At 46.8% G+C, this 20,863-nt stretch overlaps 1 protein-coding gene across 3 annotated transcripts in view; it reads left to right on the plus strand.

Moving 5' to 3' along the window:
- The window catches only part of gripap1 (GRIP1 associated protein 1), a 98,021-nt gene that overhangs the window by 15,725 nt on the left and 61,433 nt on the right, over positions 1–20,863 (plus strand). For all 3 annotated transcript variants that reach the window (XM_072246232.1, XM_072246233.1, XM_072246234.1), the window contains 5 exons: positions 3,921–3,947; positions 4,574–4,681; positions 10,011–10,161; positions 12,838–13,025; positions 13,516–13,564. In XM_072246232.1, the coding sequence (XP_072102333.1) occupies positions 3,921–3,947; positions 4,574–4,681; positions 10,011–10,161; positions 12,838–13,025; positions 13,516–13,564 (523 nt within the window). The remainder of the gene's footprint in view (positions 1–3,920; positions 3,948–4,573; positions 4,682–10,010; positions 10,162–12,837; positions 13,026–13,515; positions 13,565–20,863) is intronic.

Raw genomic sequence — 20,863 nt, forward strand, 5'->3', positions numbered from 1 at the left:
TGAGAGGCATTGATCGTGTCGATAGTCAGAGGCCTTTTCCCAGGGCTGAAATGGCTAGCATGAGAGGGCACAGTTTTAAGGTGCTTGGAAGTAGGTACAGAGGAGTTTTAACGCAGGAAGTGGTGAGCGTGTGGAATGGGCTGTCTGCGGTGGAGGCAGAAATGACAGGGCCTTTTAAGAGACTCCTGGATGGATACATGGAGCTTAGAAAAATAGAGGGCTATGGGTAAAGCCTAGGTAGTTCTAAGGTAAGGACATGTTCGGCACAGCTTTGTGGGCCGAAGGGCCTGTATTGTGCTGTAGGTTTTCTATGTTTCTATCCTGTGTCAGGAGTTTGTACGACCTCCCCGTGGATGGGGTGAGATTTCCCTGGTGTTCTGGTTTCCTCCCACAGTCCAAAGGTGTTCCAGGTTGGATAATTGGTCATTGTAAATTAGGTTAGGGTTAAATCAAGGTTGTCGGGTGGTTGCTGGAGCAACTCGGCTCGAAGGGCTGTATCGTTAAAGTAAAAATAATAAAAAAAGTAAATGAAACCGGAGGACGCGGAGGAAGCCCACGCTGTAACGGGGAGAATGTACAGATGCTGGCAGGAACTGAACCTGGGTTGATGGGGATGTAATGGCGTTATGTTACCCGCTACACTATCATGCCACCTCAAAGACGTGGCGATACAGTGAAAAATCAGTTTTGCCTGCTGTCCATGCAGAGCATTTCGTTATGGCACAGGGAGTTATTTACCCATAATACGAAGGAAAACAATAACAGAACGCAGAATTAAGTGTCACAGTCACAGAGGAAGTGCAGAGCAGACGGACGGTAAGATGCAAGGGCCATCACGAAGTGGGCTCAATGCCGTCCTAGAGCCTGGCGGTACCTGCTTTCAAGCTTTTGTTCATACAGATCTCTCCACCAGTAAAGCTGTTAGCAAAGTGCAGAATATACACTCAGTAGCCACTTCATCAGGTACAGGACTGGAGCCTGTCGTGGTCTTCCGCTGCCGTAGCCCATCCACTACAAGGTTCGAGATGTTGTGTGTTCAGAGACGCTCCTCTGCACACCACTGTCGTAATGCGTGGCTATTTGAGTTACTGTCAGCTTGACCCTCTGACCTCTCTCATTAACAAGGCGTTTTCTTCCACAGAACTGTCATTCACTGTATTTTTTAAAAAAAGTTTCTCACGCATTCTCTGTAAACTCAGAGACTTATGTGTAAAATTCCCAGGTGATCAGCAGTCTCTGAGATGCTCAAACCTCCCCCCCCCCCCAACTATCATTCCATGGTCAGTCACATAGATCCACATTCCTTTCCCATTCTGCTGTTGCTCTGAACAAAAACTGAACCTCAACCTCTTGACCATGTCTGCATGTTTTTATGCATTGAGTTTCTGCCATGTGATTGGCTGATTAAATAGTCGCATTAACAAGGTGTAGAGGTGTACCTAATAAACTGGCCACCGAGTGTAGTGTTACAGAGAAAGTGCAGTGCCACAATATGGTGTATTAAGCATCAAATGGACGTTCTTAATAAGTATTAGACAGAGAATTAAGTTTTAAGAGTGCAGCTCTTCTAATGTGATACAAGTCCAGAGACGTTCTCCGTAAGCTATATAATTGGCTTGTGAATACTGTGTAGAATTTTGACCTTCATATTGAGTGAGGAATGTGACGGCACTGGAGAGAATTCAGAGAGGGGCAGTGAGACTCATTCCAGGTCTGCAGGATATAAGCTATGAAGAAAGATTGAAAGAATTAAATCTTCTTAGCCCAAGTAGAAGTAGAATGAGAGGCAACATTGTAGAAGTGTTCAAAATCATTAAGGGTAAAGTGGATAACAGCTGCTACTTCAAACTTAATCCATCAATGAGGACATGGGGCCATAGGTGGAGACTGGTTAAAGGAAGATTTCAGACTACCATCAGGAAGCATTACTTTACACAGTGAATTGTGGACGCATGGAACAAACTACAGTGCCTATAAAAAGTATTCAGCCCCCTTGGAAGTTTTCATGTTTTATTGTTTTACAACGTTGAATCACAGTGGATTTAGTTTGACTTTTTAAACATTGAACAAGTGAAAACATCTCTACAAAGTGATCTAAATTAATTACAAATATAAAGCACAAAATAATTGATTGCACAAGTGTTCACCCCCCGCCCCTTAATATGACACACCAAATCATCACTGGTGCAGCCAATTGGTTTTAGAAGTCACATAATTAGCTAAATGGAGATCTGTGTGCAGACACTGTGTTTCATTTAATTACAGTAAAAATACACTTGTATCTGGAAGGCCCAACTGCTGGTGAGTCAGTAGCCTGGCAAAAATACCATGAAGACAAAAAAACACGCCAAGCAACTCCGTGAGAAGATTATTGAAAAGCACAGGTCAGGAGATGGATACAAGAAAATCTCCCAAGTCACTGAATATCCGTTGGAGTACAGTTAGGTCAATAATCAAGAATATGGCACGGATGTAAATCTACCAGAGCAGGCCGTCCTCAAAAACTGAGTGACTGTGCAAGAAGGGGACTACTGAGGGAGACCACCAGGAGACCCATGACAACTCTGGAGTAGCTACAAACTTCAGTGGCTGAGATGGGAGAGACTGCACGTACAACTGTTGTCTGGGTGCTTCACCAGTTGCAGCTTTATGGGAGAGTGGCAAACGGACAGCCACTGTTGGAAAAATCTCATATGAAATCTCGGCTAGAGTTTACCAGAAGGCATGTGGGAGACTGAAGTCATCTGGAAGATGGTTCTATGCTCTGATGAAACCAAAGTTGAGCTTATCGGTCATCAGGCTAAACACTAAGTCTGGCATAAGCCAAACACTGCACATCATCAAAAACAAACCATCCCTACCATGAAGCATGGCGGTGGCTGCATCATGCTGTGGGGATGCTTCACTGCAGCAGGCCCTGGAAGGCTTGTGAAGGTAGAGGGTAAAATGAATGCAGCAAAATGCAGGGAAATCCTGGAGGAAAACCAGGATACAGTCTGTAAGAGAACTGCAACTTGGGAGAAGATTTGTTTTCTAGCAAGACAATGACCCTAAGCATAAAGCCAAAGCTACACAGGAATGGCTTAAAAACAACAAAGTTAATGTCCTGGAGTGGCCAAATCAGAGTCCAGACCTCAATCCAATTGAGAATTTGTGGCTGGACTTGAAAAGAGCTATTCACACACAATACCAATGCAAACTGACAGAGCTTGAGCGGTTTTGTAAAGAAGAATGGGGAAAAATTGCAGTGTCCAGATGTGCAAAGCTGATAGAGACCTATCCACACAGACTCAAGGCTGTAATTGCTGCCAAAGGTGCATCTGATTTGAAGGGGGTGAAAACTTGCGCAATCAATTATTTTGTGTTTTGTACTTATAATTAATTTAGATCTCTTTGTAGAGATCTGTTTTCACTTTGACACAACTGTCTTTTTGTGTTAATCAGTGTCAAAAAAGCCAAATTAAATCCACTGATTCAATGCTGTAAAACAATAAAACATGAAAACTTCCAAGGAGGTGAATGCCTTTTTTAGGCACTGTACCTAGTTGTGTAGTTGAGAGTAGTACCTTCGAGACCTTCAAATCTGAACTCGATAGTTACTTCAATAAACAACGTGAATAGGAATTTGCCAAGCTCTGTTAGGTCGAAAGGTCTGTTCTTGTCAAAAACTTACTAATGTTTCCTAATGTTCTGAAGTAATGAGTGTGTGTTTAGAGAGCAGCTTGCAACAAGTCACCACACTCCTGCTGCATTTCTTTTCCTGGGCTGGGCCTGTGGTGGAGGGAGGGGGTGTTGGCAGGGACAGAATGGGCTTGTGAGATCCCATCTGTCGTGCGGAGCTCCCAACTGGTTCCATTCTGCTGTACCAAGACCTCTTGCTGCAAATTTAACCTTCCTCCTCTCTCTCTTCTATCCCATAGGCTGTCACTAAAAGCAAGAAGGCACAGGTAAGGATCCAGAGAGGGACAGCTGCCTGCCCACATACTCCAAGGGTCCAGGGCTCCACAGGTTATTGGTGGTGGTGGGGGGGGGGGGGGTGGAGTGGCAAATGGTATGTCACCTGGTCCCACATGTGCATTTGGGTCTGCGTCTCTCTCGCCCGTGTTACTCACAGGGCGCCTTGGCATCTAGTCCCTGCCCCGCCTTTTCCCATTTTAAGATGGCAGTCTGGTGGGAGGTTTTCTCTCCCTTTCCCTTGACCCACCTCTTCCCAACCCCTAGGGTGGTGAAGCCTCCATCCAGAGAGTAACCTCAGGATGAGGGCTCGGGGAGAGGGGGGTGCTGGGTCAATGATTTCAGGTGGAGCTCTGGGGGCACGAGGGATGGAAGGGTCATGAGCCTTTGGGCTGTGGTGGGGGTGAGGAGGCTGGTCCCGAGGCTCACAACTTGGGTGTGAGCGGAAGTGCTTTAGCTCCCTGGGTCATGGGTCTAGCGATGCCCTTTGTGCTGGCAGAAGCGGTGAGGTGGTGTTGGCGTGGCGTGTGTCGGAGCACAGCTTCTCGACTGTGGTGAAGTACGTGCAGGTCCTAAAACCACCTTCCGCCCTCTTGGTGACGACCTCTTTCCCCCCTAGGAAGTGGACGCCCTCCTGAGCGAGAATGAGATGCTCCAGGGGAAGTTACACAGTCAGGAGGACGACTTCCGGCTGCAGAACAGCACCCTCATGCAGGAGCTCTCCAAGGTGAGCTATAGCCCGCCCATCCAACCAGGGTAGAAATTCTTCCTCCCCCCCAACTCCCTATCCTCCGGGCAGTGAATCGAATGCCCCCAGCTTTCCTGAGGCTCAGAGAATGGTCAGGAGCAGATTGGTGATCGTTGACGGTGGATTCTGATTCAGGTTCATTTATCTATCGTACATACAGGTTTCCCCCGCTATCCGAGGGTGGAGCATAATGAAACCATTCGTAAGCCGAAATGGCGTAAAGTGAAGAAGCAATTACCGTTAATTTATATGGGAAAAATTTTTGAGCGTTCTCAGACCCAAAAGATAACCTACCAAATAGCACATAAAACCTAAAGTAACACTAACATATTGTAAAAGCAGGAATGATATGATAAATACACAGCCTATATAAAGTAGAAATAATGTATGTACAGTTTAGTTTCACTTAACAGAATCGGGAAGATTGAGCCAAAACTGATTTGTAGAAAAAAAATCTGCACGTACACACATGTGCACACACCTACCGCGCAAGGCTTCACGGTCATGGTAGTCTTTCTTGGGGTAAACACAAGTTTAAAGCGGGCGTCTTTTTTCATAAAAGGAAAAATCCTCTTTCGGTTAGCAAAAACAGGTATTGATGTAGGTCTTTTGTAAAAACGAACAGTTGTAAAATGAACGTTCAGAAAGCGGGGGACACCTGTATTCAAAAACGTACACTGAAATGAATTGTTTATGTTAACAACCAACACAACAAAACTAAGGTTGTTCTCAGCCCTGTCATCTGTTTACTCCTCTCCACAGATTCTGACTAACCTGCTGAGTTCCTCCAGCATTTTCTGTGTGTGTTACTAGGGATGAGGAAGGGATATGCGCCAAATGCTGGCAAATATGACTGGCTTAGAAGGATGATTGATTTTAGGAAAGTTGTAAATAAGGTTCAAAGAGTACTGAGAAAATTTACAAGGATGTTGCCGGTTCTGGAGGACCTGAATTATAAGGAAATATCGAATAGTTTAGGACTTTATTCTTTGGAACGTAGAAGACTGAGGAGAGATTTGATAGAGGCATACAAAATTATGAGGAGTACAGATAGGGTAAGTGCAAGCAGGCTTTTTCCGCCAAAGTTGTGTGGGACTGCAACTAGAGGTCATGGGTTAAGGGTGAAAGCTGAAATGTTTAAGTGGAACATGAGGGGAAACTTCTTCAGTCAGACGGTGGTGGGAGCGTGGAACGAACTGCCGGTGCGGATGGTGCATGCAAGCTCGATTTCAATGTTTAAGTGAAGTTTGGATAGGTACCATGAGGGGAGGGGTAGGGAGGGCTATCATCAGGGTGCAGTTCGATGGGACTAGGCAGTTTAAATGGTTCGGCGCAGAGCAGAAAGGCCTGGTTCTGTACGGTAATTTTCTATGACTCTGGACAGGCATCTTGGTCAGCATGGTGCAGATGGGCCGAAGGGCTTGTTTCCGTGCCGATGGGGCACTGCAGAAGAGTGAGTAGTATTTCCTGTGTAAGTAATTAAGGAATACAGTGATGTGTAAAGGTAATCAGCCCCCAACCTTCTTTTCACAGAAATGAGTGTTACAACCAGAGATTTTGATCAATTTAACTGAGATTTTTAATTTGTGAATCACATGCTACCTTTTTCCACAGTAGAGCCCAATAAAGGGAAAATTGTAAGCATGAAAAACTGAAATGTCAGCAGTTCGAAAGTATTCACCCCCTTTACTCAGTACTTAAATGAACCACCTTTCACGGCTATTACAGCCAGTGGTCTTTTTGGATAATTCTCTATTAGCTTTGCACAGCGGGATGGAGCAAGATTTGCCCATTTCTCCTTGCAAAATTGTTCACGCTGTGCCAGGTAGTTGGGGAGTGACGGTGGACAGCAATCCTGAGGTCTTGCCAGAGATGATCAGTCAGGTTAAGGTCAGGACTCTGACTGGGCCACTCAAGGACATCGATTTTCTTCATTGGAAGCCACTCCATGGTTGCTCTGGCAGTGTGCTTTGGGTCCTTGTGCTGCTGAAAGTTGAACTTCTTCCTCCATAGTTTAAGCTTTCTGGCAGAGATGAGCAGGTTTTTATCCATGTATTTAGCAGCATCCATCTTCCCATCCATCCTGACCAGATTTCCAGTCCCTGCTGCTGAAGAGCATCACCATAGCATAATGCTACCTACTTTGCAGTAGAGATGGTGTTATTGGTTGATGTGCAGTACTAGATTTAGGCCACATGCACGTGCTGTTTAGTGTTGAGGCCAGAAAGGTCCACTCTAGTCTCATCTGACCACAAGACCTTTTTCCACATCTTTACATATCTTCTCAGTGTAGCTTTTCAGAGTCTTTATGGGCAAAGGTATGTTTTTTTTTAGCCAGGGCTTCTTCCTTACTACTCTTCCATAAGTACCCTTTTTGTGCAAGGCCTTGGAGATTGTAAAACCACGGACTTCATCTCCAGTTGCAGCCACTGACTTCTGTACCTCACTCAGAGTGACTCTCTTACAAGTAGCACTCAGTAGCCTCTCTCACACGTGCCATTCGTCTCTGGTGACTGAGTGTGGAGAGGCAGCCCGACCTTGACAGTGTGGCTGTGGTTCCACCTTTTCACGATGGATTGCACTGAGCTCTGTGGTATATTCAGCGCCTTTAAGATGGTCCTGTACCCTTCCCCAGATTTGTGCTTCTCTGTAATCATTTCCCTGACTTACCATGAATGCTGTCTTGTCTTCAGTTTGGTTTGATCTGTTGACAATCGACCATACTGTTGAGGGAGGGGGTATTTATTCTTATGAATTCACTGAAAGCAGCTGATCCTCCAATTTTTTGCGTCAGCAGGGTACTATTACAGTATTGCGCCTGAGGGAAATTAGCATATTAATTACAGAGGGGATGAATGCCTTTTCAACCCTGTAATTTTCCATTTTTTCAATAAATTGACAGGATTTGGAATTTTTCTTAAGATTTGACAATGATGCTCAAGTTTTGTAGATTAACTCAAAAAATCTTACTTCAATATAATTTAAATTTAGAGAACGAGACAGTGAAGTGTGAAAATAGTTGTGGCGGTTGAATACTTCAAGACATAGTAAAGAGATTTTTTGATTTTTGGTTCCTCTTGCTGGAGAGGAGGGGAAAGCAGGGTAAGTTTTACACGGAGAATGCGGTAGTCAGAGGAACTGGGGAATAGCGATCCATAATTCCTTGAAAGTGATGTCACAGGTGGATAGGGCCGTAGAGAAACATGCTGGCCTTTGTAGATCAAATGTTGAGTACAGGACATGGGATGTAATGTTGATTTGTATAAGGCGTAGGCGAGCCCTCATTTAGAGTATTGTGTGTAGCTCTGGTCACCTGCCTACAGGAAAGCCATCAATAAGATTGAAAGCATGTGGAGAAAATTTACAAGGATGTTGTCGGGACTGGAAGACCTGAATTTTAGGAAAAGTTTGAATATGTTAGGCCTTTATTCCCTGGAACGTAGAAGGTTGAGGGGAAATTTGATAGAGGTGTACAAAATTATGAAGGGTATAGATAGGGTAAATGCAAGCAGGCTTTTTCCACTGAGGTTGGGTGGGACTACAACCTGAGGTCATAGGATAAGGGTGAAAGGTGAGATATTTACCAGTAACTTCTTCACTCAGAGGGTCAAACCCCTACTCTCCACTTCTGCCAGCAGCTCATTCTATACTGTCGCCCTCAGAGGGTGGTGAGAACTGGTGGCTGCGGGTTCGATTGCAACATTTAAGAGAAGCTTGGATAGATACATGGATGGGAAGCCTATGGTCCAGACGTGGGTCGATGGGACTAGGCATGGACTAGATGGGCTGAAGGGCCTGGTTTCTGTGCTGTCCTCGTCTATGACACTATAACTGTAACCTAAGGGGGCACACATTTCAGTGCCGACGTAGCATGCCCACAGTATTCAGTAGAGAAGCAACAATAACACAGCCTCAAAACAAAATGAAACAACAGCAGCAAAACAACCCACTTGCCTACCTTTACACCAGCCCATCCCCTCACACGCAGACAGGCCTCCAGCCTCAGGACAAGCTACCTCCAACCACCGACGTCCAGTCCTTGGCACGGACTCTCTGAATTGCAGACACTGGGCCTCCAACCTTGCCCAGACTCGAGGACTCTCAGACCTCCGACCTTTAAGCTTTGACCTCCAGACTCAACCTTCAGGCTTTGGTCTCTGAGTGGTGATCCCTGGGACTTTGACCTCTAACAACTGACCGCTGGGTTTCGATCCCAGGGCTGGCCAATCATATGTATTTGATCACCAGACCTCAAACCCGGGTCTCCTTAACTTGGGGGGGGGGGAGGGGTTAGTCACTGGCCCTCGGGCCTCCTGCCTGCATGAAACTGGGACCCCAGGGTTTGCTGACTTGGAGGGGGAGTGGGAGGCACATAGGGTGCCTAAGACATTTGCATGGTACTGCTGCCACTAAACAAAATTAAATTTCATAACATATGTGAGCATTGGTAAACCTGATTCTGATCTGGGTCTGTACTGTGGACTGAGAGCGGGAAGGGGGCAGGGAGAGGGGAATCATGTTTCGGCAAGGGGGAGGGAGCGGGAAGCACCGGAAAAATATTCTGTAAAGATCAATAAATCTATTGTTTGGAATCAAATGACCTTGCCTGGTGTCTCAGAGCTGGGGGTGTCTGCACCTCTCACCACATCCCACCCCTGACGCTCCTTCTCTGCCACCTGTCCCACACCCCTTCTGTGGCGCTCCACCCTCGCCACCCCCAACGTCCTTTGCTCCCTCCAGATTTATAAGCTCGCTCTCCGCTGCACGTTGACAAATACAGTACTGTGCAAAAGTCTTAGACACCCTATCTGTGCCTGAGACTTTCGCACGGTACTGTAAAAGCAAGAATCACATAACAAAGAGTGTGCCTTGTGATCAGACACCAAGGACTGTGCTGGGGACAACCCAAAAGTGTCGCCATGCTTCTGGCGCCAACATACTATTCCCAATCCTAACCCGTAGGTCTCAGTAACGTGGGAGGAAACTGGAGCACTAGGAGAAACACATGCGGTTATGGGGAAAAGGTGCAAGCTCCTTATCAACAGCGGCAGGTATTGAACCTGGGTTGCTGGTGCTGTAAAACATTGCACTGACCGCTACACTGGGTGTTTTATTACTAGTGATTCATTCCACGGGGATAGGGCAGTGAACGCGGTCTGCGTGGACCTTAGTACAGCTTTCAACAATGGGGAACAGATTCAGGAGAAGGTTTGAGGTTTGTGGTGATGGTGGAGTATTTGGACACTGGCGCACGGCGCAGATTGAGTCTCCACCCTCTGTCTGACATGGTGCGGCCACCTGCTTTCAGCTCTGCGCTCAGATCGAGGAGCTGGAGGCGGAGAACAGACAGCTGAAGGAGAAGGCTCCGGGATCTGACTCCAACCCGGCGGGTACCCCTGTGGACGGGGAGTTACTCAGGCTCCAGGCAGAGAACACGGCGCTGCAGAGAAACCTGGCAGGTAATGTCTCCGTCCTCTCCCACGCACCTCCCTGTTGTAAAAGGGGTCACCAGTGCAGCTAATGACAATTACTTGGTGTCATTCCTGGTAATTGCTTTCTTTCTTTATCAATCTTTTTAATAATTAAAAAAAAAGTACAAACAAGAGAATTATCTCAAATATCTATATCGATAACAATACATATAAAAGGTAAAATCAACATTATCAAGATCATACATAGTATTAATCTAATAATATATAATAAAAATAAGATAATCAATTCTCCTCTTATCATTTCATAAAAAGAAAAAAGATAAAGGAACTTATATAATTTTTTATGTATATTTAAAAAAGAGAACCCCACTATTCTCTATAAACAAAAACAAAAGGTTAAAAAAAAGAAAAGGGGAAAAAAAAGGGACTGGGCAGCCCATACTGAGAGTAAAAGCAAGAAGAGAAACTTTCTGATCAAATTCAAAGTTTCGAGAAAGTAACTGGAAGAGCGATAAATCAAACCAGTACCTGTGCTAAATGATTGACATTTCAACACAAGGCCTGTGCTTCCTGCTAATGGGACAGTGTAGAGAGAGCTTCACTCTGTGTCTGACCCTGGGAGTGTGTGTTAGGACATTGTGGAGGGAGCTTCACTCTTGTGTCTGAATCGGGGGGTGTGTGATGGGACAGTGCAGAGGGAGCTTTACTCTTTGTCTGACCCTGGGAGTGTGTGATGGGACATTGTGGAGGGAGCTTCACTCTTGTGTCTGCATTTAGAGAATCATGGTCTGATCAGGGACAGTCAGCATGGCTTTGTGAAGGGTAGATCGTGTCTAACAAGCCTGATAGAGTTCTTTGAGGAGTAACCAAGCACATAGATGAGGATAGTGCAGTGGATGTGATCTACATGGATTTTAGTAAGGCATTTGACAAGGTTCCACAGGGAAAGTCAGAAGGCATGGGATCCAGGGAAGTTTGGCCAGGTGGATTCAGAATTGGCTTGTCTGCAGAAGGCAGAGGGTCATGGTGGAGGGAGTACATTCAGATTGGAGGATTGTGACTAGTGGTGTCCCACAAGGATCTGTTCTGGGACCTCTACTTTTCGTGATTTTTATTAACGACCTGGATGTGGGGGTAGAAGGGTGGGTTGGCAAGTTTGCAGACGACACAGAGGTTGGTGGTGTTGTAGATAGTGTAGAGGATTGTCGAAGATTGCAGAGAGACATTGATAGGATGCAGAAGTGGGCTGAGAAGTGGCAGATGGAGTTCAACCCAGAGAAGTGTGAGGTGATACACTTTGGAAGGACAAATTCCAAGGCAGAGTACAAAATAAATGGCAGGATACTTGGTAGTGTGGAGGAGCAGAGGGATCTGGGGGTAAATGTCCACAGATCCCTGAAAGTTGCCTTACAGGTAGATAGGGTAGTTAAGAAAGCTTATGGGGTGTTAGCTTTCATAAGTCGAGGGATAGAGTTTAAGAGTCGCGAGGTAATGATGCAGCTCTATAAAACTCTGGTTAGGCCACACTTGGAGTACTGTGTCCAGTTCTGGTCACCTCACTATAGGAAGGATGTGGAAGCATTGGAAAGGGTACAGAGGAGATTTACCAGGATGCTGCCTGGTTTAGAAAGTATGCATTATGATCAGAGATTAAGGGAGCTAGGGCTTTACTCTTTGGAGAGAAGGAGGATGAGAGGAGACATGATAGAGGTGTACAAGATGATAAGAGGAATAGATAGAGTGGATAGCCAGCACCTCTTCCCCAGGGCACTACTGCTCAATACAAGAGGACATGGCTTTAAGGTAAGGGGTGGGAAGTTCAAGGGGGATATTAGAGGAAGGTTTTTTACTCGGAGAGTGGTTGGTGCATGGAATGCACTGCCTGAGTCAGTGGTGGAGGCAGATACACTCGTGAAGTTTAAGAGACTATTAGACAGGTATATGGAGGAATTTAAGGTGGGGGGTTATATGGGAGGCAGGGTTTGAGGGTCGGCACAACTTTGTGGGCCGAAGGGCCTGTACTGTGCTGTACTATTCTGTGTTCTATGTTAATCCGGGAGTGTGTGATAGGATGGCTTAGAGGGGGCTTCACTATGTGTCTGACCCTGGGAGTGTGTGATGGACGGTGTGGTGGGAGCTTCACTCTTGTGTCTGACCCCGGGAGAGTGTGGTGGGACAGTGTGGAGGGAGTTTCACTCTGTGTCTGACCCCAGGAGTGTATGATGAGACGATGTGGAGGGAGTTTCACTCTGTGTCTGACCCCGGGAGTATGTGATGGGACGGTGTGGAGGGAGCTTCACTCTGTGTCTGACCCCGGGAGTGTGTGATGGGACGGTGTGGAGGGAGTTTCACTCTGTGTCTGACCCCGGGAATGTGTGATGGGTTGTTGTGGAGGGAGTTTCACTCTGTGTCTGACCCCAGGAGTGTGTGATGGGACAGTGTGGAGGGAGTTTCACTCTGTGTCTGACCCCGGGAGTGTGTGATGGGACGTTGTGGAGGGAGTTTCACTCTGTGTCTGACCCCGGGAGTGTGTGATGGGGTGGTGTGGAGGGAGTTTCACTCTGTGTCTGACCCCGGGAGTATGTGATGGGACGGTGTGGAGGGAGCTTCACTCTGTGTGTGACCCCAGGGGCGTCTCTGCCATGGGAGGAACTCTCTTCTATTGTGAAATATAAACGTGTGATTCTTGTTGACCTGTTTCAGCCCTACAACATCGCTATGATCAGGAGGTACAAGCCACGCGGCATGGTGAGGACCAAGAAGCCAGTGGTAGTGAGGTGGCCATCTTGGATGGACAGGGTGTCGATGGGAGCACGAGGGAAGATGTGGCTGATGAGATTCAAAAGGAGGCCCAGGAGTCAAGCAAAGCTACGCTGGAGAAAATGGAGCAGGTGAGAGAGGGTTGATCTGGAATGGTCCTCCACAGCTCCAGGCAGAATCGCCGGAGCTTTGCTGTGTCTAGACACTGCCTCAGGGTTGTTTGTTGGTACGGTGCGTTGGAGCTTCACTCTCTGACCCCAGGGGTATGTGACGGGACAGTGTGGAGGGTGCTTCACTCCGTATCTGACCTTCAGAGTGTGCGATGGGACAGTATGGAGGGGGATTTAAGTTTACTGTGAAGAGGGAATTGGTGATGGCAATGAACGCTTCTTGTGTCATTGCCCTTGTGGTTGGACTTGGTGTCGCTCTGTATCTCTCTGACTTCTTGTGTCAGTAGCCGTGGTGTGGTTGGGGTTGGTGTTGATGGTCTTGGTTTTTTGGGGGTTTGGTGCCGATGCCCTCGGTGTGGTGGGGGTTTGGTGCCGATGCCCTTGGTGTGGTGGGGGTTTGATGTTGATCTGCCTTACTCTGACCGTGCTGCTCTGTCTGTTCCTCTCGCAGCTGGAGTCCAAGTGTGCCAAACTGGAGCAGAAGCTGAAAGACTTCAATGGTAGGTCCCTGAGGTATTGGGGGTAGAGTGGTATGCACGAGGTTTACCAAGAGCCTGAGACACACGATATCCATATGGCGTAGGAGCAGAATTAGGCCGTTCAGCCTATCAAGTCTGCTCCTCCATTCCATCATGGCTGATTTGTTATCCCTCTCAGTCGCATTCTCCTGCCTCTTCTGGTAACCTTTGACGCCCTTACTAATCAAGAACCTATCAACCTCTGCTTTAAATATACCCAATGACTTGGCCTCCACAGCTGTGTGTGGCAATGAATTCCACAGATTCACCACTCTCTAGCTAAAGAAATTCCTCACCTCTGTTCTAAAGGGGCATCCTTGTAATTCTGAGGCTGTACCTTCTGGTCCTGGACTGCTCCACGATAGAAAGCATACTGTCCACATCCACCCTATCGAGGCCTTTCAATATTCGATAGGTTTCCATGAGATCCCCCCCCCCACCCCATATTCTTCTAATCTCCAACAAGTTCAGGCCCAGAGTCATCAAATGCTCCTCTCACGTTAATTTTTTTAATCCCGGGGTCATTCTGGTGAACCTCCTGTGTCATAAAACAAGGAGAATCACTCGCAGGCTCCCCTGATGTCAGAGAAGGGAGTCAGCTGCAAGGTGCTCCCCAGGTGAGGTCTCCCTCTGAAGGTGTCCTCCCCCTTTACAATGGGGCCATGAGATGGAGAATGTTGCACAGAGCACTAAAGACACAGAACCGTGCAGATCCTTTGGCCCACAGTGTCTGTGCACACACACAATGCCAAATTAAATTAATTTTTTGTCTGCCATTGTCATCATCATCATCATTAAGTTTGTATCAGGTCTCCTCTCATGCCTCTGCCAATCCAGAGAATACAACCCAAGTCTGTCTGACCTCATGCCCTCTAATCCAGGCAACGTCTTCTGCCCCCTCTCTACATGTTTCCTGTCATGGGGTGACCAGAACTGAATGCAGTACAGGTTTCCCCCGCCATCCGAAGGTAGAGCGTTCCTATGAAACAGTTCGTAAGCCGGAATGTCGTAAAGTGAAGAAGCAATTACCATTAATTTATATGGGAAAAATTTTTTTAGCGTTCGCAGACCCAAAAAATAACCTACCAAATCATGCCAAATAACACATAAAACCTAAAATATATAATGTATAGTAACATATAGTAAAAGCAGGAATAATATGATAAATACACAGCCTATATAAAGTAGAAATACTTTTCTGCAATCATTGCCGCACTGTCCACCGTAGCGAAAATCTCACGCGAGTGCTCTCGGCAGAAACACTCTCTCCAGTAACCTTTAAGCTATGAAGCTGCCAAGTCATACCAAACAGCACATAAAAATACACAGCCCATATAAAGTAGAAATAATGTATGTACAGTGTAGTATCACTTACCTGAACCGGGAAGACAGCACTGAGCACACTGATGATGGTGTGTTGGGCTGAGTCATTGGAGGTTGGGGTGGTGCAGTGGACCCCAGTCTCCGGGCCGCGGACCGATACCAATCCGCGAAGAATGCAGTAGTGCAGCGGTAGCCGGGACACATCCAGCACATCTTTAAGAAAAAACCCGAAATAAGCAAGCTAATTAATTAGGTGCTGCCCGGCACATAAATGTTGGCTCAGATCAGGATATCACGAGCGATTGCTGATTGTGTAGCCTCTGATCTGGGCCGACATTTACTTGCCGGGCGGCACCTAATTAATTAGCTTATTTATTTTGGCTTTTTTCTTAAAGATGTGCTGGGTGCGTCCTGGCTACTGCTGCACTGATGCATTCTTCGCGGCAATGTATCGGTCCGCGGCCTAGAGGTTGGGGTGGTGGGACACTGGGGTGTCATCTCATGGTCATCTGTTTCCATCAGGGCAGGCAGGTCATCTTCTATGTCTGCCTGCCTCGAGGTCGAAGGTTGAGGTTCGTCGTCTGATGTGGAAGGCTTGAAAAGCGACACTATGCTTGACCGCTTAACCTCGTGCATTTTTCTATCATACAGTTCTTTGTAAGCACTCAAGCCATCCTGCAAATATGCCCTAAACCTACGTACCCTTTCAAAATTAAAGTCATACTTTTCTGCAGTCATTGCAGCGAAAATTTCACACAGTTACTTCACGTTCCTGGATGACTTCACTTTCGGTCCCTTCGCTACTGCATTCGTTTTCGATTGTTATCCTTTCCTCTTCCAATGGCATCAGCTCTTCATCTATCAGTTCTTGGTCATGGGATGCCAAAACCTCTTCAACATCATCTTCGTCGACTTCCACAAGCCAAACTCATTTTGTCCTTACTTCGTTCACCATGAGCGAAATGCTTAATTATGTCTAGTTTTGCACTAAGTGTAACACCCTTACGAGCTCTTTTAGGCTTTTCCGATACCTTAGAACTCATCTTGCTAACGGATGCTCAAAATAAATCGACATAAAGCACAGATACTCACGGGCACGTGTTTAAGCAATGCCGGCTAGAATGCAGTTCTGGGGCAGGAGCTTGGCTGCTCGGGGTGTGCGCTGCCTTTTCTCGTAACAATGAAAACACCTTCTGTTAGCGAAAACAGGTGACTAATGTTGGTCTTTCGTAACAGCGAGGTGTTGTAAAGCGATCGTTGGAAAAGCGGGGGGACACCTGTACTGCAGATGTGGCAGAGTTTTATATTTTCCCAACTCCTGAATTCAGTTCTGCAGCAAATAAGGCAAGCATGCCATACACCTTCTCTACTGCCCTGTCAGCTTGTGTGGCCGTGGACTTGAACCCCAATATCCCTCTGAAGAGTACTGGGCAAAAGCCTAAGCCTACGTCCACACTAGACCGGATAAATCCGTAACTAAAGCTTTTCCTCTTCGTTTTGACCCTCCGTCCACACTGAAACGGCGTTTTCCTCCCCCAAAAACAGGGCTTTTCTAAAATGCCCTCCAGAGTGCGTAAATTTGAAAAGGCTGATTGGACAGAGTAGTGTGGATGGGGTAACCAGAGATTTCTAAAAACGCTGTCATGACGTGCTGGAACAGATGGTGGCAGCAGCGTGGCATTTCATTGTTTTCTTTACCGTAACCCCCCCACACAATCTAACCATTTCAGAACAGACAGCAATGAGACTGAAGCCAGAAGAGTTAGAAATGTACTCACCAAATACCTTGACCCATAACTTACTGAGTAAATAAGTATACACACTTTTCCCTGTTTTCTGTCCTTGCTTGTATGAAGGTGATTTACCTATTTATGCAAGTATTTACCTGACAACAGATGTGTAACAGCCTAATGTAACATTGTATGGGAATACAAGATAACACTGATGCAGACATGTTTTATGCATTTAACAAGGTGCTTTATTAATGCAACAGAGTTAGTCAGTTTTTCAATGTTTGTCGTCAGCTGGGTCATACTGTCCGTGAACTCCCTGTCGGTTGCCTCCATACGCTCCAGTATTTGTTTTCTTTTAGTTTTAAGTCCTCCTGCGTGAGAGCCAGCAGCTGTCTGTCGTTTGGCAATTTCCTTTTAAGTTTTTCTAGTCTGTAACTGCACAAACGCGCACTTTCACAGTGAGATTCGACACCAAGCATGCCGCTTGTTTTCTGTAGATGTGTCCTGCGCATGCCCAGTAGGAGGAGGTTCGCCCAAATACCCGCTTTAATGTGGACAGAGGTATTTTCAAAAACGGTTGGTGTGGACGCCTATCGTTTTTACGCGAAAGCAGCATTTTCAAAATTATCCGATCTAGCGTGGGTATAGCCTAAGACTTTCGCACATCACTATAATTTTATGTATTGCTCTGTACTGCCGCCACCAAAAAAAAAAACAAATTCATGACATATTTGAGTGATGGTAGACCTGATTCTGATGTGGGTTTCTTGTTGACTGAGAGTGGGAAAGGGGCAGGGAGAGGGGAATCATGGTTGGGAAAAGGGGAAGGGAGAGGGAAGCACCAGGGAGGCACTTAGTAAATCAATTGTTTAGAATCAAATTACCTTACCTAGTGTCTCAGGGCTGGGTGTGTCTGCATCCGCAGCACCCTCTGTTCCTGGCACTCCTCCTCTGCCACCTGTCCCACACCCCACCTTTGCCATTCCCAACATTCTTTGCTCCTGTCAGATTTACAAACTCGCTCTTTGTGCCATGGTGCCAAATAGTACTATTAAGGCCCTGCTTGCATAACAGTCTGCTACACACACAAAAAATGCTGGTGAACGCAGCAGGCCAGGCAGTGTGTGTGTGTGTGTGTGGCTTGAATTTCCAGCATCTGCAGATTTCCTTGTGTTTGCGGTTTTAAAATAACAGTCTGCTGTCATCTTCCTTTTATCAAGTACCAGACCTCAGACGTCACTGACATTTTCAACAGAACTGCTCACAATAAGTGCGGCTGAAGCAGATTTGTCTGATTTTCTTGCTTTCCACACCCATCCTGACTGTCCAATGACTTTCTCCGGTCTCAGTCCTGAAGAAGGGACTCAGTCCGAAACGTCGACTATTCATTCATTTCCGTAGACTTGCTGAGCTCCTCCAGCATTCTGTGTGTCTGATGTTCTCCAGTCCTTCCTCTCTCCCCTCTTGTTTCACTTCCCACTCTTCTCCCGCCTCCAGACTCCGTGTCTCTCCTAGGGGTTTTGTTTAGCCTGGGAGGTTATGCTGCAACTCTACAGGGTATTGGTGAGGCCGCACCTGGTCTGGTCTTCTACCTTGAGGAAAGGTGTACTAGTTTTGGAACTGAGGGGAGGAGGTTCATCAGGTGGATTTGAGGGTTGAGGGTTTCGCCCATAAGTAGAAATTGAATTACCTGGGGCTAAAGTCGCTGAAATTCAGAAGAATGAGGTGCAATCTTATAGAAACTAGTCTAGTCAAGTCAAGTCACTTTCTATTGTCATTTCGACCATAACTGTTGGTACAGTACACAGTAAAAACAAGACAGTGTTTTTCAGGACCATGGTGCTACATGAAACAATACAAAAACTACATTGAACTACGTAAAAACAACACAAAAACTACACTAGACTACAGACCTACCCAGGACTGCATAAAGTGCACAAAACAGTGCAGACATTACAATAAATAATAAACAAGACAATAGTCACAGTAGAGTTTGTATGAGGGGTGCGTGGGGTCCTTCATAATGCTTCATGGATGCAGCGTGTGGTTGTAAATGCCTGTAATGGCAGGAATAGAGACCCCAATGATCTCAGCTGACCTCACTATCCGCTGCAGGGTCTTGCGATCCGAGATGGTGCAATTTCCGAACCAGGCAGTGATGCAGCTGCTCAGTGGAGAGTGGTTGCTCCATGTCCTCCTGAAGTCAACAACCATCTCTTTTGTTGTGTTCACATTCAGAGACAGGTTGTTGGCTCTGCACCGGTCTGTGAGCCGCTGCGCCTCCTCTCTGTATGCTGACTCATCATTCTTGTTGATGAGACCCACCACGGTCGTGTCATCGGTGAACTTGATGATGTGGTTCGAGCTGTGTGTTGCAGCACACTCGTGGGTCAGCAGAGTGAACAGCAGTGGACTGAACACACAACCCTGGGGGGCCCCCGTGCTCAGAGTGATGGTGTTGGAGATGCTGCTTCCAATCCGGACTGACTGAGGTCTCCCAGTCAGGAAGTCTAGGATCCAGTTGCAAAGGGAGATGTTCAGGCCCAGTAGGCTCAGCTTTCCAATCAGTTTCTGAGGAATGATTGTGTTGAATGCTGAACTGAAGTCTATGAACAGCATTCGAATGTACGTGTCTTTTTTGTCCAGGTGGGTGAGGGCCAGGTGGAGGGTGATGGCAATGGTGTCATCTGTTGAGCGGTTGGGATGGTACGCGAACTGCAGGGGGCCCAGTGAGGGGGGCAGCAGGGTCTTGATGGGCCTCATGACGAGCCTCTCGAAACACTTCATGATGATGGACGTGAGTGTGACAGGACGGTAGTCATTGAGGCAGGACACTGAAGACTTCTTTGGCACGGGGACGGTGGTAGTGGCCTTGAAGCACATAGGAACGACAGCGCTGCCCAGGGAAATGTCGAAGATGTCAGTGAGAATCTCAGCTAGCTGGTCTGCACATCCTCTAAGCACTCTGCTAGGAATATTGTCTGGTTCAGCAGCCTTCCGTGGGTTGACCCTGCACAGGGTTCTCCTCACATCGGCCACGGTAAGACACAGTACCTGGTCTTTTGGAGGAAGGGTGGTCTTCCTTGCCGCCACGTCATTTTCCTCTTCAAAACAGTTGTTCAAGCATCTGGGAGGGAGGCATCACCAGCACAGGCAGGTGGTGTTGTCTTGTAGTTGGTGATGTCCCAAATGCCCTTCCACGTGTGCCGCGTGTCGCCGCTGTCCTGGAAGTGGCTGTGGATTCGCTGGGCGTGTGCACGCTTTGCCTCTCTGATGGCCTGGGACAGTTTGGCCCTCGCTGTTGTTAGGACTGCCTTGTCGCCTGCTCTGAAGGTGGAGTCACGGGTCCTCAGCAGCGCACGCACCTTCGCGGTCATCCATGGCTTCTGGTTAGCGTGTGTGTAAACAAGGTAAACTAAGAAAATTGAGAAAGGGATAAGTAAACCAACAACCTGTCTCTGAATGTGAACTAAACAAAAGAGATGGTGGTTGACTTCAGGAGGACACGGAGCGACCACTCTCCGCTGAACATCGATGACTCCTCCATAGAGATCATAAAGAGCATGGTGTTCACCCGGCAGAGAATCTCACCTGGTCCCTCAACACCAGCTCCATAGCAAAGAAAGCCCAGCAGCGTCTTACTTTCTGCGAAGACTGAGAAAAGATAGAGCAGGTGCAGAGAAGAGAATAGGGGTGTCAGAATGGGGAATGAGAAAAGAGAAGTGGAAGGGGAAAAATTACTGGGTTAGAGAAATCGATGTTCAATTTGCTGTTTGTCCAGTGTTTTGCGTGTATTTCTCTGGATTTCTAGCATCTGCAGAATCTCTTGTCTGTATAGAAGGAAGAAAATTGTTTCCCCTGGTAAGTGAGACTGGAACTGGGGGACAGAGCCTCAAATTTCGAGGAGAGTAGATTTAAGATGGGGATGAGGAGAAACTGCTTTTCTCAGAGAGGTGAATCTGTGGAATTCTCTACCCAAGGCTACCTGGCCAAATATGTTTAAGACACAGTTCAGTTGTGTTTTTGCATGGTTATTGTCATTATGTGCCGTGATGTACGATGTGGGTGACCATGGTCTCCATAGCCATGATTGTTATTGGCAAGTTTTTCTACAGAAGTGATTTGCCATCACCACCTTCTGGGCAGTGTCTTTACAAGACGAGTGACCCCAGTCATTATCAATACTCTTCAGAGATTTTCTGCCCGGCATCAGTGGTCGCACAAC

The sequence above is a fragment of the Mobula birostris genome, chromosome 29 (genome assembly GCF_030028105.1).
Source record: "Mobula birostris isolate sMobBir1 chromosome 29, sMobBir1.hap1, whole genome shotgun sequence".
Lineage (NCBI taxonomy): Eukaryota > Metazoa > Chordata > Chondrichthyes > Myliobatiformes > Myliobatidae > Mobula > Mobula birostris.